Source organism: Rhinopithecus bieti, unplaced genomic scaffold (genome assembly GCF_001698545.2).
Source record: "Rhinopithecus bieti isolate Rb0 unplaced genomic scaffold, ASM169854v2 scaffold_65646, whole genome shotgun sequence".
In the NCBI taxonomy this organism is placed as follows: Eukaryota; Metazoa; Chordata; class Mammalia; order Primates; family Cercopithecidae; genus Rhinopithecus; species Rhinopithecus bieti.
Window position 1 is genome coordinate 536,350 of NW_016825020.1, and position 19,456 is coordinate 555,805.

The window sequence follows — 19,456 nt, forward strand, 5'->3', positions numbered from 1 at the left end:
ACAGAGTTTCCTGGCACTCGATTGGAAAAGAAATTTCTCACATGGGCCCCGGAGGAGAGGGTATTGAGCAAGCTCTTCGGCAGCTGCACCAGAAGTGATTTCCAGATGCCTTTTTTTTTTCCTGGTAAGGGCCTAGGGAAATGGGAACCAAGGGTCTCTAAAACCCTTTGTGACCCTGAACATGTACAGTTTGAGAACTCAGTGGCCCTCAGTGGCCGGTGTTTCTGGATGCAATAGGAAATAAAGTGACCTAAAATAAGAATTGCTGGCAGTTATTTAGCACCTGTTATGAGCTTCCAACCCTACAAGGGAGGTGCTGTTATCCCCATTTTACAGATGAGGCGGCTGAGGCACGGGAACTGGGTTTTGAGGCCCAGCCCTGTAACTTACAGACTGCCCTGCCTCAGGTCAGTTTGTCTTGCCTGGTGGGCCTTATTTTCTCCTATTTGTTTAATTTTAGTGATAATATCTCTGAAGTTATGTTTTGGTTTCATTTGGAAGATAAAGTGAGATATGGAATATGAATGTCCTTTGAAAAACGTGAAATTGTTTTCTATGAAGTAGAAAGGTTTTTAAAATACAGTTTGTTCCTCAAGGTGACTTGTGAAAATAATACATTCTAGCTAGACAAATTAATGTCTAATAGTGGAGCTGCTTCCATGCTATCTGTTAGTTGTTACAGTCTCTGAGGACAGCATGACTTAGGGGGCAGTTCATGTTAATGACAGTGATTGCACGTCTTTATTTCAGATATTCTTCTTGGTTATTTCCCATCTTTCTCTGTGACCTCTTACTGATCTGATCCTGTGGCTGTCATCTTTCTCTTGAAATATGTCTGACAAGGGGCTTGTTTTTGGAGCAAGGGGAGTCTTGTCTTGGCCACTTTCTTGCTGTTTGCTTGAGGTTGCATCATTCATGAGTTCGATCTCCCATATGTGTGTTTTTTACCCCCTGATCGTTTGTGAGCCACTGTGTGTTGTGAGACTGGTTTAGTTAAAACCAGGTAAGTTAATCTGCGAATCCATTTTGCTGAGCACAAGGAAATGGCAGTGTCACAAAACCTTGCAAGTGAGTGAATGAGACAACCGCCTCTCTGGGGAGAGACTTCTTTGCCTCAGTTTCCCCATCTGCGAAGTCAGGATCATGGGAGTACCCCCGTCATGGGTCACTTGAGGACGGGGGAGTTGATGCTTACAGAGTCCTCGGCAGTGCCTGGCTCGGAGAAAACGCCCAATACATGTCAGGAGGAGCCCTGGCAGCAAAGCGGGATCTCTTTATTTATTTTAGATGGAAAAAGCATCCAAGAACTTTGACTAGAACGTGTGCCCAGTGTGGGCTGCACCTCCTCAGAGGCACACTGCAGACACAGCCCCATGGACTTCCGTGTGAAGCTCACAGTGACAAAAAGGAAATGTGTGCTCTTAAGAAGAAAGAAACAGTCCTGGTGCAGTGGCTCACACCTGTAATCCCAGCACTGTGGGAGGCCGAGATGGGTGGATGACCTGAGGCCAGGAGTTTGAGACCAGCCTGGCCAACACGGCGAAACCCCATCTCTACTAAACATAGAAAAATTAGCCAGGTGTGGTGGAGCGTGCCTGTTAATTCCAGTTTCTTGGGAGACTGAGGCTGGAGAATCGCTTCAACCCAGGAGGCGGAGGTTGCAGTAAGCTGAGATGGTGCCACTGCACTCCAGCCTGGTCAACAGAGTGAGACTCCATCAAAAAAAAAAAAAAAAAAAAAAAAAAAAAAAAAAGAAAGAGAGGGAGGCAGGCAGGCGGGCACTCCACTTTCTGGCTCTGGATCCGGTTTAGGAGATGACCAACTGTTCACTCACCCACAAGGGAAGAGAAGGAAACAGGATTGAGGAAACAAAATCACTACAAAGCTCTCGTAGTTTTTTCCTACCCTCCCTGGGGTGCTTTGGGCTCCCAGTGGGACAGGGTCTCTCCCCTTGGGGACTCCTGCTCTAGACTAACGATTGCAAAGAAAACTCTTCAGGTTGTCCTCGAAGAGCGGCCTGAGTTAGGGGTGAGCGGGTGGGGGAGTGGAGGCTGCTTTTCTGGGTTCAAGTTCCACCTCACGGCCTTACCACCTATGTGACCATGAACGAGACACTTTACCATGCTGTGCCTCAGTTTCCTCATCTATAAAATGAGAATTGTCCTGAGGATTAGCTGAGTTTGTGCAAGATATTTAGAACAGTGCATGGCATGTGGCCACCCCATGCATGTATTGGCTTCGCGTGTTTAAGGTTTTGTCATCTCCATCTCTGTCATGGTTGAGTGTGCATGTCTGGAAAGAAGGAGGTCTTGAATCCTGACTGGTCCACATCTCTTGGTGCTTAGCCTCTTGCCTGTGCATCCAACCCCTAGCACCACCCTTGACCTGGATTCAAAGATTTCAGGGAGCTTGAGAGTACGGCTGGGCTTCTCAGCAGGGCTGGGGTGGAGGGGGTATCCCCCTGTAGTGTGCTTGGCATTTCAGCTGCAGTTGGCCGGGTGGTGATTGGCCAAGGCTGGAGAGGCAGCTTCCCAGGCTGGGCACACTTCCTCTCCTAGGTCCCCCGAGATGGCCTTGGCAGCAGGGTTCAGGTCTAGGGCTGTGTGACCTTGGGGTTTGGCAGTTGGGCCAGGTACCAGATTCTTCTTCAACTGCCCCTTTGGAGCCTAGAAGGGTTGGTGGGTGGGCATGAGGGAGCCAAGGCAAAAGGAAGGAGAGGCACTTGGGCTCCAGGGACTGCCGAACCGATGTCTGCTCTGTGCTGCCCATGGGCCATGATGAAGCTCCAGGGAGTCCCTGTCACCCGGTTTGCGAGGATGCCCGGGGTCCCAGGGGCTCTTCCTCATGACAGCCCTGAGTCTTGGTGCAGCAGGCTGCTGCCTCACTGGAAACCCGAGATCTGTCTGTGGGCATGCAATCATCCATGCTCACCTGGCCTCTAGCCAAGCCGAAGGCCGTGATGTGTGATAATGCGTGCAGGCTCCTGTCCCGGCTGCACAGCTCTTCACTACAAGGAAGCTGCTTTCCCAGTCTCCAGAGGGGTCTCTGGCACTGTTGAGTGAGTGGGTTTGTTGTACCCAACTGGACCATGGGCACAGAGCAGACCAGCTCTAACACCAGCGAGAGAGTCCCTTGTAGGCCGTTAGCAGACAGCCTGGCTTCTCAGCTGCCAGAACCAGTTCCCCTTACTGGATCTCAGAAAGAATTGAGTCAGCAGATCCCAGTGGGGTAGGAACTCCATGTTGGTTCTGGGTGTTCAGTGTTTGGGGAAGGAGATTCTGTGAATAATTATCCCTCTCTCCCCAAGTTCATTTCCAGGCAGGGACAACATCACTTCTTGTTTCTTTCTTCAGTGTAATCTGCCGGTCTGTCACATGAAACTCCCTTAAAACACTGCTTTTGCATAATATTCCTTGGGCCTAAATGTCCGTGGCACCCTGTTGTCTGTGCTTTATTGTATTAATTAAAGTCCGCGGTTGACTGCTGTAGGGAAGCGATGCAGCGGCCTCAGGGAGGTGGCTCATTAGCATTGCAACGCAGTTCTCATTAGCAGCACAGAGGCGGACAGCCAGGCTAGGGTGGGCAGCTCTGCTCTGCCAGGACCCAGTTTCCCTCCAGCTCCTTACCCCACCATCTGCTGCAGTGTATCCCACCACCCCAGCCTGTGGAAAGAGGAAGGGGAGGGAAGCCATTTTCTTTCAAGGATGTGCCCTGGCAGTGAGGCACATTGGTGATAGCTTAGTCATGTGACCACACCTGGCACAAGGGGGACTGGGAGATGTAGTCTGTGGCTGGGCAGCCAAGTACCAGGCAAGACTCCATTCCCCAAAACGACAGAAGAGGGACGTGGATTGAGGGGCTGCCTCATTTGGCATTCGGTGCCCACCAAGGTCTCTTTTCTTCTCTCTTGGGGATCTCTCTGCTCTTACCTGGGTCCTCTCGGCTTCAGGGAGACCTGTGTGATCTCAGGCTCTGAAGATCCCTCCCAGCCAGGACCTTCCCATCCCTGCCCTCAGCCTCTTTATCTGTTTGTTTTTTTGTTTTTTTTTTTTTTTTAAGATAAGAGTTCCGCTCTGTCACCCAGGCTGGAGTGCAATGGCGTGATCTCGGCTCACTGCAACCTCTGCCTCCCAGGTTCAAGCGATTCTCTGCCTCACCCTCCTGAGTAGCTGGGATTACAGGCACCCGCCATCATGCCCGGTTAATTTTTGTATTTTTGTAGAGATGGGGTTTCACCATGTTGGCCAGGCTGGTCTTGAACTCCTGACCTCAGGTAATCCTCCTGCCTCAGCCTCCCAAAGGATTACAGGCATGAGCCACCACGCCCAGCCAGCCTCTTTATCTTAATTTTTGTCTTCCAAGGTCTGCTGGCTCCTCCCTGATGCCTTTCCCAGCCACTCTGCCCGGATGCTCACTGATGTTCAGTGAACTTCATGCATGTCTTTGTCACCCCTTCCCCTGCCGCTCAGCATAGGTGACCAGGTTTGGGCTTGACATGTACATCTTTAGCTTAGCTAGGTGGAATGCCCACAGGATCCTGCCCCTGATGTTTTACACATTGCATTTGTTGAGCACCTACTGTGTGCCAGAGAATGTTGTGGGTGCTGGGCATACACAGGGCACGTAGTTGATTCGGGCCCTGTCCTTACAGAAGGGGCATTCAGATGAGAGATATCTAGTAACAAGTCAAGACATAAATAAATAGTGGGGAAGGAATAGGTGAAAAAAAAAAAACCCACAATAAAAACTGAATGAGGCCAGGCGTGGTAGCTCATGTCTGTAATCCCTGCACTTTGGGAGGCTGAGGTGGTTGGATCACTTGAGGTCAGGAGTTCCAAGACCAGCCTGACCAACATGGTGAAACCCTGTCTCTACTAAAAAAATACAAAATTAGCTGAGCATGGTGGTGCCTGCCTGTAATCCCAGCTACTTGGGAGGCTGAGGCAGGAAGAATCCTTTGAACCCAAGAGGCGGAGGTTGCAGTGAGCCGAGATCGCGCCATTGCATTCCAGCCTGGGCAACAAGGGCGAAACTCCACTTCAAAAAAAAAAAACCCAAAAAACAAAAACTGAACCAAAACATACCCAGATGCTGACTAGGACCTACTATTAGCTGTATGAGCTGGGTGAGTCATTCCTTCCTGAGCCCCAGGTTCCTCTCCTGTAAAAGGGACATGCAGTCACATCAGTGTGCCCTCCCCAGGATTTTCCTGGCATGCTCAGCAGATGGAAGCCACTAATCACATCATATTGATTTTCTGTCCATTGACAGGCTTGCTGGTGGAGTTTTTGGCGTGCGGCAGGTGGTAGTAGTAGGTTCTGTCTCTGGGAAAGGAAGGGAATGTTTCTGGGTAGGCCCATTCACTGCGTCCTCATTGCTCTCCCAGGGTTCCAACCTCACCGACATCTGCACTCAGCTCCTCCTGCAAGGGACTTTGTTAAAGATCTCGGCGGGCAACATCCAGGAAAGGGCCTTCTTCCTCTTCGACAACCTCCTCGTCTACTGCAAGCGGAAATCCAGGTGAGTGGCCAGGACACTGGGATGGGGTCTAGCCTGCTACCTTCTCCGGGTGATGCCCTGGGCTTGTCACTCCCCTCTCTGGGCCTCCCTTTCCTGTGAGGTGAGGGATTTGTTCTAAATCAGTGCTGTCTAATAGAAATACAATGCGAGCCACATGTTATGTTAAATGTTCTAGTAGCCTTTAAAAAATGTAACAAGTCAAGACATAAATAAAAAAGTAAAAAAGTAAAAAAAAAGTAAAAAAAATTTACTTTTTTACCTTTAGAAAAGTAAAAAGAAACAGGTAAAATGAATTTAAATAATATATTTTATTTAACCTAATAGATCCCCAAATATTAGAATATTATATTCAATTATAATTATACATGTAATTATTATTTAAAAAATTATTAAAGAGGTATTTTGTGTGGTGGGTTTTTTTTTTTACACTAAGTCCTCAAAATCTGGTGTGTATGTCATACTCACAAAACACCTGAATTTGTCCTGGGCATGTTTGAAGTGCTCAGTAGCTGCCTGTGGCTCTTGGCTACCATATTGGATAGTGTAGGTCTAGATGCTTGTAGAAACTGGGAGGTTCCTTGTGACACCAACATCCTGTAATTCTAAGATCTAAAAGTTGAGGGTTCGAGAGGAGTGAAGCTCTTTCACTGTTCAGGTTTTGGAGGGTCGGGATAGTTTCTTCAGCTTCTTTGTGTCTCTCACTGGTGCTTCTTGCAGTCTGTAGAGTCTAGGAGTAAGTGGATGGATGACTGAGTAGGTAGACAGAGGCAGGTGTATGTGTGATGGGAAGTGTGGTGACGGGTTGTGTGGGCACACGGGATGAGGCACAGATGGCTGGAGGTTTGGGAGGTGAATGGATGGTAGATAGAAGGAGGCAGGGAGGGAAGGAAGGAATGTGGATGGATGTTGGAATTGACGTGTGGGTGAGTGAATGAGTGTTTGAATGCTTGGAGGTTTAGGAGACGGCTGGATGGAAGAATAGATGGAAAGCTGGGGGCATGTGTGGATGTTCAGGCAGTTAGAGAAATGGATATGAAGATTGGCAGATATGTGTCTAGATGAATGGTAGATTGGGGTCTTCTGGTATGGTGTATTGAGTGAATGGGTAGATGGATGGATGGATAGGTGGTTATATAATTGGGAATGTGGGTGGGTGACAGAGGTTTGGAGATTAGTGGATGGATGGCCAGTTGGTTGACATCTTGGTGGATGGGTAAGTGTTTGGTTGATAGTTGCCGAGGTGGTTGGGCTCTGGAAGGGAAAGTGGGACAGTTGGATTACTGAGTGGGTGGATGGGTGAATGATTGGAGAGAGGGGAAATTAGGAGGTAGATGTGGGGGGTGGATGCCTGTAGTAGTTGGTGGGAACTGATGGTTGGATGTGTGAGTGGGTGGGTGGGTGGATTGGCACAGAGAGATTCCTGACTTTAAGTTTTCATATTCAGCAGTTATAGGATGGTCTCAGCTGACCCCTGCAGCACTTTTCAAAATCTCTTTGCTGTTACTTTGTGTTAGGGACAAAATAGTGATGTTTCAGAGGCTTCTTAACTCCTCTGTCTAGCAAAGACTAGAGCTGAGGCCTGAGGTCCAGGCCCTAAGCCCTACCTTCAGCATTTCCTATAACTTGCTTTGTGGTCCAGGCCATCCCACCGATCATCTCTGAGCCTCAGTTTCCTTGTCTCTCTGTGCTGGCCTCCTAGGGTGTAGTGAGAAACCTTACCACTGGATGAATAATGGATGCTCCATAGCCATTTGTGGGCTTCCCACTGTCCTCCTCTTCCCGTGGGCCTCTCTGAGCCTTCATTTTCTCTTCTGTAAAGTGGGGACGATCAGACCCTCCTTGTAGTAGAGTTTGGTTAAGAGCTAGGCCCCCCATTGGATCCCTGTTTAGCCGCCTTTGCAGCTCTGTGACTTTGCCTCTCTCTGTGCCTCAGTTTCCTCTTTTGTAACACAGAGTCAATGATCATATGTACCTCTTAGGACCGTTGAAGATCAGATATGTGAGTGTGCCTGGCGTATAGTGGGTGCACAGCATAGTAGCTGCCAGCACCATTGTTGTTAACTTGGCTCTGGTGTGGTCACACAGGTACAGCTCCTGGTGCACAGGAGGCTCTGAAACCACAGGGCCTTCCCCATTGCCCTTTCCCCCCTGTTCTGGGCTTGGCCCTCCCTGTGAGGGCCTGGGCCTCCTGCTTCTGCTCTCTCCCAGTGGCTGGCTCAGCATGGCCCTTTCTCATTTGCTCCTTCATTCCCGCCCACTCCTTGAGGTCTGTCTGTCTCACGTCCTGCTGTCTGCTCATGAACGCCCCCTTCTCCTCTTTCCCTGCCTCCTTTCTGGTCTCTCTGGGGCTGTCCTCAGAGTCCTCCTTGGGTAGTTTCAGGGCTGCTGCCAATGTCCGCCCTGAGCCCTGCCCCACCACTCTGCCCCGAGCAGTCTGGAGCAGGCACTTTTCCCAGAACACTGGGGTTTGGAAAACAGAACGTCCCTTTAGGCCTCTGTGACCTGCTCCCAACTTTTAGCTGAGTTTACTCAGCCTTTGGCTTCCGGGTGCAGGCTTTGCCTCCTCTGAGGCAGTCTCACCTGTGCAGGGACAGCAGCTGATTCTGATAGTACCGGATTCCAAGTGGGCTCCCTAGGGCCTTCCTTGTGGGCGCCCTGAGCCTTTCAAGGCCATTCTCCACCTCACTTCCACAAGCGAGCTGGGCCGGCTGCAGGGAAAGGGCACATCTGTCTCTTGAGAGAAGCTGGCAGGCGGCCAGCATTCCTGCTTTTGGATGGAGAGCCAAAGGGCTGAGCTCTGAGAGGCCCAGGAGGTTGGGCAATGGTGAGTGGATCTCCCGGCCTGAGTCCGATGTGGGTGCAGGCAATGCCTGGAGTGGCTTGGTGACTGTTGACTGTGTTTGTCTTTGTCTGGGTCATGCAGGGCACCACCCATCCAGGACATGGGTCAGGGGAGGTCTCTGACTCACAGTGCTTCTGGGCGAATTCAAAAGCAGAGGCTCCTTGGGTATTTGAAGTGGAAAACGGGAAGGAGTGTTTTAAAAACCCACCTCCCATCCTCCAGAAGGGGAAACCAAGACCCAGAAGAACAAAGTCTCATGCATCTCAACCCCCTGCTTAGCATCTTAGAGGCAGCAGTAGTGTGTCGCCATTAAGAACACAGAGGGCCGGGTGCAGTGGCTCATGCCTGTAATCCCAGCACTTTGGGAGACCGAGGCGGGCGGATCACAAGGTCAGAAGATCGAGGCCATCCAGGCTAACACGGTGAAACCCCGTCTCTACTGAAAATACAAAGAAATTAGCCGGGTGTGGTGGCATGCACTTGTGATCCCAGCTACTCGGGCGGCTGAGGCAGGAGAATCGCTTGAATCCGGGAGGTGGAGGTTGCAGTGAGCTGAGATGGCGCCACTGCACTCCAGCCTGGGAGACAGAGCGAGACTCTGTCTCAAAAAAAAAAAAAAAAAAAAAAAAAAAAAAAAAAAAAGAACATAGGGGCTGTGCTTACTATCTGTGTGACCTTGAGCAAATGATGTCAGCTGTGTGCGCCTGTTTTCCTACCCGTTATATGGGGATAAAAGTAGTCCTCATTTCATGGGGTTGTTTTTACAGAGTAAAACATGTAAAGGGTAGACATGTAACGTGGTTAGAATAAGGCCTGGTACGTGGTCAAGTGGAAGAAATAGAAATATGTATCTTTATTTGGGTGTCTCACACGTAGCTCACACTTCAGTTGTGTCTGAAAAGGGCTCTTCTTTTTTATCTTACTTCTGCCCCTTGGATCTTCCTCATTACCAGTAAATGGTACCAAAATTTGTATTAAGTCAAGGTTCTCCAGAGCGACAGACCCAATAGGGTATGTGTGTGTGTGTGTGTGTGTGTGTGTGTGTGTGTATGTGTGTGTGTGTAAAGAGATTTAAATAAACAATTGACTCGTGATTATGGAGGCTGACAGGTCCCAAGTTCTGTCATCCGCAAGCTGAAGACAAGCCAGTAGTGTCATTCTGATCCTAGGATTGGCAGGCTCAGGACCCAGGAAGAGCTGATATCTGCTTGAGTCTGGAGGCAGGAGAAGAAATTTGCCCAGGAGCTGAAGCCAGAATCTTCTTGATTTTGAGCTATCCTTGTCCCCATACCTACTTCATCAGCAAGTCCTTTCCATCCTGTCATCAAACTTTGTCCAGAACCTCAGTGCAATTCCAATAAGTACTCTAGGAGGGGGTTTGTGTACGTGTGTATGTATGTATGTGTGTGTGTGTGTGTGTATGATCAGCGGACTGTAAAATTTACAGGAAAATCCAGAGACAGAAATAGCAAAGACAATTATGAAGAAGGTCAAAGCTAGGGGACTGTTATTACCAGATTCCAAGCCCTGCTGTAAGGTCATAGTAATTAAGACAGCGTGGTATTGGTATGAAAACAGACATGTAGAGTAATGGAATCAAATAATGAGTTAGAAATAGACCCACATGTAAGCAGTCATTTGAATTTCAACAAAAGCACTAATGCAGTACAATAAATGGTGCTTGGTCAGTTTGATATCCAGTGGGGGAAAAAGTGATTCTTGACCCTTACCTCATACCAAACACAAAAATCAACTTCAGCTGGATCATAGATTTAAATGTAAACGGTAGAACAATAAGGCTTCTAGAAGAAAGCAAAGGAGAATATCTTCATGATCTAGGGGTAAGCAGATGTCTTAAATAGGACAAAGAGTATAGTTGTGAAGGAGAACTAAATTCATTAGACTATGTTAAAATTAAGAATTTCATTAAAAAAATACTGTGAGGAGAGTGAAAAGACAAGCCACAGACTGGGAAAAGGTTTTTATAGTCTGTATAATGGCTAGAGTGTTCACATCCAGAATATATAAAGAGGCCCTGTAGCCAGATTTGGCCCTGTGCCCATTTTTGTCAATAAAGTTTTATTGGAACACAGCTATACCCATTTGTTTATATACAGTCTTAGCTGCTTTGATGCCATAAGAGCAGAGTTGAGTAGTTGTAACAGAGACCGTATGGCCTACGAAACTGAAAATGTGTACTATTTGGCCCTTTTCAGAAAAAACAATTGCCAACCTCTGCTTTAAATAATTAAGAAAATTCAACAATAAATGACAAGGGACAGTCATTTCACAAAAGAAGGCACCAGATCACTAATAAACATACAGTGGTGTTTGAGGTTATTTACTTATCAGGGAACTACAGATGAAATGTTAATGAGCTACTACTGTATACGTACCATAATGGCCAAAATGAGAAATAAAATACCAGTTATAGAGGATATGGGACAACTGGAATGTTCCTACACTGTTAGGCGTGGGAAAATCGGTACAACTATTTTGGAAAACAGCTTGGCAGTATCTCCTAAAGCTGATCATGCACATTCCTTATCACTCAGTAATTCAGCTCCTCAGGTATCTAGCCCAAAGAAATGCGCACACATGTCTCTGTCAGGCACGTGCAGGAATCTCACAGCAGCACCACACTGGAAAGAAGCCCAATGTGTGGCCATGTCACTCCACCCGGCAGCACCAGTAACTCTCACAGCCGTGAGGCTGAGTGAAGGAAGCTGAGCACAAACGTACACACTTGTGATTCCATTTCTGTAAAGTTCAAAAACAGGCGAAGCAAATCTATGGGGTTAGACATCAGGACAGTGGTTGCCCTTGTCAGGGGAAGAGGACAGTGATGGGAAAGGGGCATAAGGGGGTGCGTATGGGGAGCTAAACATGTTGATACAGGTGTGTTCCCTTGCAAAAATTAATTGAGCCATATTAATGCTTCTTTGGGCATTTTGTTTTCTGTGTGGATTTTATACTTTAATACCAAGTTTACAAAAATATGTGTATGCACATGTGTATGTATATGTTTATAGGTATGTGTATACACACACAAACACACACATACACACCCTCATCCTTTCTCATCTTGATGATTGCGGTGGTCTCCTCTCTGGTTCTAGTCCCTTCTCCATCAGCAGATACAGGGAGTCTCTTGAAACAAGTCCATCCCATTCTGCCTGTGGTCCAACCTTCCGTGGCTCCCATCTCACACACACAGCAGAAGCCCACATCTTCACCCTTTACAACTTAGTTTTCAGAGAGTTAAGTCTCTTCCACATTCCTGAATCCTCAGCTTATCTCATATTTCATTTACCCACTTAGAGTAACAAGTACACATCAGCCAAGTCGGTGTGGGAACACCCCCATTGGCTCTTGGTGAGCATACGGCCCACCTGCTGGAGCAGAGGCCTGTGCATACCACCAAGTGGCCGTTGAGCTCTGGGAGTTCATTTTCTGCCATATCTTCACCAGAGCGTTTAGCGCCTTTGATCTAACATATGGTTTACCTTACTTGGGGACTGTCTCTGTGTCCCGCCTCCAACCCTATATTAGAAGTTGAGTTCCCATAGACGTTTTGTTCAGCCATGCAGCCCCAGTACCTAAAACAGTGCCTGGCACATTCTCCACGTGGCTTGTTGGATACACAGATAAGTGACTCCCCATGGCTCCTGACTTAGTATCCTCCTCATAGGAAGCTCTGGCCAGATGTTTGTTGAGTGACTGTTTTAGTCCCTTAGGCTGCTATAACAAAATACCAGAAACTGGAGGTTTTAAACAACAGAAATTCGGGCTGATCGTGGTGGCTCACACCTGTAATCCCAACACTTTGGGAGGCCGAGGCGGGTGGATCACTTGAGGTCAGGAGTTTGAGACCAGCCTGGCCAACGTGGTGAAACCCTGTCTCTACTAAAAATACAAAAATTAGCCGAGTGTGGTGGCACATGCCTGTAGTCCCACCTACTCGGGAGGCTGAGGCAGGAGAATCATTTGAACCTGGGAGGCGGAGGCTGCAGTGAGCTGAGATCACACTACTGCACTGCAGCCTGGACGTCAGAGCGAGGCTCCATCTCAAAAAAAAAAAAAAAATAAATAAATAAATAAAATAAGGCCGGCATGGTGACTCACACCTGTAATCCCAGCACTTTGGGAGGCCGAGGCGGGTGGATCTTGAGGTCAGGAGATGGATGGAGACCAGCCTGGCTAACACAGTGAAACCCTGTCTCTACTAAAGATACAAAAAATTATCTGGGCATGGTGAGACATGCCTGTAGTCCCAGCTACTCGGGAGGCTGAGGCAGGAGAATCACTTGAAGCCGGGAGGCGGAGGTTGCAGTGAGATAAGATCATGCCAGTGCACTCCAGCCAGGGCGACAGAGTGAGACTCCATCTTAAAAATAATAAAAAATAAATAGAATGAAATAAAGTAAAAACAGAAATGTATTTTGTACAGTTCTAGAGGCTGTGAAGTCCAAGATTAAAGGTGCTGGTAGACTTGGTGCTGGCGAGGGCCTGCTTTCTGCTTCATAGATGGTGCCTTCTTGCTGTGTCCTCCCATGGCAGAAGGGGCGAGCAAGCTCTCTGAGGCCTCTTTTATAAGGCCTAATCTCATTCATGAGGTCCTTTTCCCCCGACCTCTTCATCTCTCAAAGGCTCTGCCACCTAATACCGTTACCTTGGGGGTTAGGATATAACTTATGAATTTTGGAGGGACACCAACATTTAGACTGTAGGAATGGGTGAATGATAGAATTCACCTGAGTGAATGATTGAACTATGGGAAGGTGGATGATGGATAGATGGATGGATGGATGAATGGACCACCAAGTCCAAACCTCCTTCCATTCTGGTCCTATTTCAGGAAGTTCCTGTCTTTGAGAAACTTAATGGGCCTGTCCCCATTTTCTAGCCAAGAAGATTGGGTTTCTGTTACCTCCTGTTGGTCTCCCATGTCTCCTCTCGGCTGAAAAGTAGCTCTGTGGGGTCAGGAAGGCTATTAGCCTGTTTTCCAGATGGGGAAGCTGTGGCTGGAAGAGAAGTGACTTGTTCAGGTTACCCCAGCACCAGCCAAACACGCCCGCTCCTGAACCCTGCCTGGGGCTCCTCTCTATCCCCTGGTCTCCCCTCAGTGTTTCGTTCCCCTTTGTGCTATTGAAAACAGTTGCATCTGGGAGGTGATGTGCAGAGAACACTGACTTCTCACTGTCTTTCAGGGTTACTGGGAGCAAGAAGTCCACTAAGAGGACCAAATCCATCAATGGCTCCCTCTACATCTTCAGGGGTCGAATCAACACTGAAGTCATGGAGGTGGAGAACGTGGAAGATGGGACAGGTAGCCCCTCCCCCAGCCCTGCCTGAGCCCTCCCTGCTCCCTCACACTCTCTCTGTTTCATTTAAATATACTTTTTCTTTTATCATGAGATGTAACCTACTTAATAGAAAAGTGCCCAGAGCACAGATGCATGAAGCAAACATCTGGGTGGTTAGCATTCAAGTTAAGAAATAAAACACTGCACCCCAAATCCTTCCTCCTTGCAATGCCTTCTTCCCCCTGAAAGTAACCACTGTCTGAATTTTGTGATGATCATTTTCTTGCTTTTTAAAAACATTTTATCTCCTAAGCATTTATGACTAAACATTTTAATTAAAATTTCTGTTTTTGAACCTTATATAAGTGGTTATATGATTACATGAGTTTAAGTGGCTTTACATATATGTGATTATATATACATGTATATATATACAACCCACCTGGTCATATAATGGTCATGACCATTTTACTTAAATGGTCATAAAATATGGTGGCTGGGTGTGGTGGCTCACGCCTGTAATCCTGGCACTTTGAGAGGTTGAGGTGGGCAGACTGCTTGAGCCCAGGAATTTGAGACCAGCCTGGGCAACATGGAGAAAACCTGTTTCTACAAAAAATACAAAAACTAGCTGGACATGGTGGCGTACAACTGTGGTCCCAGCTACTGGGGAGGCTGAGGTGGGAGGATTGTCTGAGCCCAGGAGGTCGAGGCTGCAGTGAGCCATGATTTCACCACTGCACTCCAGCCTGGGCGACAGAGCGACACCTTGTCTCCCTGCCCCAAAAATATGATCTACATTTTTTAAACACACTGTTTCTTTCACTCAACACCACGTTGGTGGGGTTCATCCATGTCTCTGCATGTAGCTGTTTGCAGCCTGTTGGTTTCCGTTGCTGCAGAGTGTTCCATCACGTGAACGTTCCACGCTTCATCCATTCTTTGGGTGATGGACATTTGGCCTGTTTCCACTGCTCACGGTCATGCACAGTGACGCTGTGAGGGCTCATGTGAGCATCTCCTAGTATGTGTGCTTTTGAGCTTGTCCACAGCAGGGGTTCTTGCTTGGTTTTGAGCCACAAGCCCCTTTGGCAGTCTCATGAAGCCTGTGGAGCCCTCCTCAGATTCAGGCTTTCGCTTCCCTAGATCATGCCAGCCTGTTTGAGAGGTTTTCCAGGTCCCATCCCAGCCAGCATTGGGTAGGGGTCCCATGTTTAACTTGGCTTGTCAGTCTGGCACTAAGGTTTTAAGTAACTCCAGTGCCCGAGTGAGATGGGAGGAGCCCAGGAAGCATTTTGGGGCTCCAGGCAAGTGTCTCCCCATGAGTCACTGCTGTGTTTGTGCCTAGATGCAAAGTCTTAAAATGAAGTCCCCTGTCATTGAGTGGTTGAGAGGGGTCTTTGTTTGCATAAGGTCTTCCTTGTCCACTGGACAAGGATAAGAAGTGAGTGAGTAAAGGGCTGGAAGTCCAGCTCCCCATCCTGATGCAGGCGAGGGCCCTGCCCTGTGCTGGGATGGAAAGGCTTGGTAATGGGGAGTGTTGAGGGTCACGCGGCTGAGTGTCTGCTGCACCTTTGCCTCCTGCCCCCACCAGCGGATTACCACAGCAATGGCTATACCGTCACCAACGGCTGGAAGATCCACAACACGGCCAAGAACAAGTGGTTTGTCTGCATGGCCAAGACGGCGGAGGAGAAGCAGAAGTGGCTGGACGCCATCATCCGCGAGCGGGAGCAGCGCGAGAGTGAGTGGCGGCTTTGGGGGCTCGCCTGGGATCCCTGAGCTATGCGTGGCTTCTTCTGAGTGGGGGCTGTGTCTAGGGAAGAGGCATAGGGTCCTTTTAGGGAGGATCAGAGCTGCAAGAAGCAGGTATTTGAAGGGACATGGAGCTCTGGGACTGTTCCAGCTTGGTGGTACCTCAGAGATTGCCCATTAGACAAATGGGGAAACTGAGGCCCAATAGAAGGGTCTTGCTGAAGGTCTTCACCCTTAAGGATTAGGACTCAAGATGCTCCCCTTTCCTGCACATAGCCCTATGCCCTGCACCTGAGGTTTTCTTTGACATTCACTGAATTTAATTCTAGGAGGAGGGTCCATTGGAGCTGCCCATTAACCTCAGTCAGGAGTCCCTCTGGGCACAGGCACCCCTAAAGCAGTTCATATGAGGAAGTACAGGGGCTGGATATAATTGGAGGGTGGGCTTGGGGGTGGGCATGCAACAACTGTGTGGAAGCACCGGGCTGTTTTGTGCAGAGACCACCAGGCTGGGAAAAGGAGGCTTTGGTGTGTTTTGGGACAAATTACTCCAGCTTCCCAGACCTCAGTGATCTCATCTGATAAATGGAGATCCAAGTTCCTGCTGTAGAGGGTTGTAATGCTGCTACAAGAGGTCTTGGATTTGAGCACATTTCAAAATCTGACACATAACCCTAAAAAACCTCCCCACCTCCCAGTTTTACTGAGGAGGAAACTGGGCCTCATTTGCCTCCAGATGTATATCCTGCTTCCTTGAAACTGCCACTTGGAGGTGTCGCAGATGCTCATACTTGCTGTGTCTAAATCACAGCTCTTCATTTCCCCAGGCCTTCCGCTCCAAACCTGCTCTTCCCCTTGACTTCTGTGTATCAGTCAGTGGCTCCTCCCTTCGCCCCACAGTTCCGAGTCAGACTGTTCGTATCATCCCTGGTCTCCCCTGCAACACCTGCTCCTCAAATTCAATAGATCAAGTCCCTTTAACTCTGCCTTTCGCATATATGTCATACCCATCCGCTTCTCCTCTCCTCTCCCTACTTCCACCCAAGACAAGCCACCACCCTCTCTCAGGAATATGGGCTCAGTGGGGCCAAATCCATGGATTATTTGTCTAGAGAAGCTAGACATCTAAATTTTTAGGTGACATTTTCTGATCCTAAATGTTGCATCAACACTTATTAAAATGATATTAGGCCAGATAAACCACTGAACTGGGGGCCTGGTTAGGCAGGGTTGTGACCTCTGAAATTGATCAGGGCTGAGTGTGTGGTCAGGACTGGGATAGGGTTCAGGGATGTGGCCTAGGTGAGGCCGATCAGTATCTTTGTGGTCTTTGTTGGGCACATGGGATCATGGGTGGGGGTGTGGCCCAAGTGGGTCTTGGTGGTTAGAATTGGGTGTTATCCACATCCTGAACTCAGGACTGGGTTCACAGTGGTCACGAGCACGAATCTGGAACCAACTTCCTGGGTCTAAATTCTGGTTTCACCACTTCCAATTGGGCAACCTTGGGCACAGAACTGAACTTCTCTGGACCTCAGTTTCTTCATCTGTAAAATGGGGATAATTATGGCACCTTATTATTATGGGTTTCTCATGAGGAGTACTGTCATGTAGTAGGTGCTATAAAAGCATTTGCTGTTGTCAAAATTAGATGGGAGTCAAAATAGAAAAATGTGGGCAGAGATTAGGGTCAGGTCCTGTGAGTGTTGGCTAGAAGAATGACCAGACTTTTATCACTGGGCTGGAATGAAGATACTGACAAGTTTTCTGATAACCTGTGAATCTGGAAACCCACCCTCGGGTTGGGGAAGCAACATAGGAAAGTGATTAAGAACATAGCTGTAGAGCTTGATTCCTGGGTTGAAGGCATGACCCCCTATTATCCCAGGACTTAACCTCTGTGGGTCTCAGCTTTGCTGTCTGTAAAATGGTGTTTTTGAGGTGTCATTGGCAGGTGTCTAGGGCAGTGACAGTCGGTGCCCTCTAGGTGCTGCTGGCGTGGTGGTGGTGGGGGGCAGGTGGGGAGCCAGGTGGCAGGCCAGCTTTCAGGAGCTGTGGGCCTGCCCCTTGTCTCCCCCCGACCCCTCCCTGCCCTGGGTCTGGTGCTCTCTCCAGTGCTGACCGTGCCCCTGTGCAGGCCTGAAGCTGGGCATGGAGCGTGATGCCTACGTCATGATTGCGGAGAAGGGGGAGAAGCTGTACCACATGATGATGAACAAGAAGGTGAACCTCATCAAGGACCGCCGGAGAAAGCTGAGCACTGTCCCCAAGTGCTTTCTTGGCAAGTGAGTGGCTTCACCCTGAACTCCCTGGGTCCCTGGGCTCTCCGCTGGAGGTGGGGCAGATCATCCCCATCCACCCATGCAGCCTGGCCCTGCCCAGGGGCCATCCTGGCCAGAGCCACAAAAGGACCTGAATCCTCATGGAGCAGCCCTCAGAGGTCAAGAAGGCTAGTGGGGTCCCTAAATCAGGTCTTTCAACCCGCTACCAGACATAAGTTTTCCACTGTGATCTGGTACGCCCATTCATGTAATATATGATTGAAGCTGAGGTTTCACAGAGCTTACTGTGCTTGATCCCACTCTGAGAATATCTGTTTCTATTCTGTTCTATTCCTTCTGTTCTGTTCAAGTTGCTTCTTCATTCATTTCAAAATTAATGCTGGCAAGACCCATGACATTGTTTCACAAAGCACCAACGGTTTGAAAAATGCTGCTGTAGCACTTGGGAAAAGAGAAGCCACTCTAGGTATTTCAAGCAGGGAGGTATTGAACACAGGTAATTGATTACAAAGGTGTTTTAAGGACTGGAAGAATAAAGGTAGGCACCCCCACCCCATTTTTTTTTGGCTGGGGCTGCCATAACAAAGTCGCACAAAACTGTGTGGCTTAAACAACAGAAATGTATTGCTTCACAGTTCTGGAGGCTGGGAGTCCCAGGTCAGGGTGTCGGCAGGGAGGGTGTCTCGTAAGGCCTCTCTTCCTGAGTTACATGTGAGGGGCAAGGGAAGCTTCTATAACTTTCTCAGTGCTCAGAGCCTCCACTTTCTCTGTTTGGGAAATACAGCCCCATTTTATAACTGGGGTTCAAAGGGGTCAGAACACAGGTGTGACAGGCTGGCTCTTACACTCAGGTCACCTCAGGGTGAGGGCTGGGGCATGGGAGAGGCAGAAGAAATCCAGTCCTTGTAAAATGACCAGGCTGTTTTGAGGCCCTACAACGTACTAGACACTCCGGAAAGGACAGTGCCAAGGACTTGCAACCTCATGAAACTTGTGGTGCAGCTGGGGAGAGAAGTTTGCCGGCAATGCGGGAACTTTATTTAGAATGTAAGGACTTAAACTGCCTCCACTTCCTAAAGCCTTTGCAGAGGCCTAGGGTAAAAGCTGCCGTTTTATCACAGTGTTGTGGACCAGGTGAGAGGTTGCGTGGGCCATGCTTGAGCCGGGATGGTCATTGTGGACGCGGGGAGCAGTGGCTGTGTTTTGGATAACTTGGAAGGCAACAGCATTTGCTGATGGGGTGGAAAAATAAAGGGAGTTCAGGACTGCGAGGCACTGGAAAGCTGGAGTTGCTCCTTTGAGAAGGGGAAGAAGACGGCGGGAGAAGCAGGCTGCAGGGGGCAGTGGGAAGCCCACCAGTGCAGTTGTGGACAGGTTACGGTCAGACTGATAGACACCCAGGTGGAGATGTGGGCTTGTTGGTTGGATGCAAAATCTTGACTTGGGGAGAAAGGTCTGCACTGGGGACCTACACATGAGATATGGCGTTAGATGGTCTTTAAAGCCACGAGATGGCCTGAACTGCACAAGGGAACCTGAAGGGAGAGAAGAGGCAGGCCTGGGCCCTGGGGCCCGATGATGGCATTGGAAGGAGGAGGGGGCAGAGACCCTGAGTGGAGCTGCTGGCGAGAAGGTGGTGCTCCTCCAGAAGATAGGGGGAGGAAGAGGCGGGGAGGCAGGAGCAGGTCCCTGGGAAGGAGCAGGAGCCCGGTGGAGATTGAAATGCTGATAGACATTCAGGGTGCAGTATG

General features: G+C 48.8%; 1 protein-coding gene across 1 annotated transcript in view; it reads left to right on the plus strand.

Moving 5' to 3' along the window:
- PREX1 (phosphatidylinositol-3,4,5-trisphosphate dependent Rac exchange factor 1) overlaps window positions 1-19,456 on the plus strand; it is a 213,473-nt gene that overhangs the window by 129,521 nt on the left and 64,496 nt on the right. Inside the window, 4 exon segments of the mRNA XM_017862768.1 lie at window positions 5,387-5,520; window positions 13,573-13,691; window positions 15,263-15,412; window positions 17,561-17,708. Of these exon segments, the coding sequence (XP_017718257.1) occupies window positions 5,387-5,520; window positions 13,573-13,691; window positions 15,263-15,412; window positions 17,561-17,708 (551 nt within the window).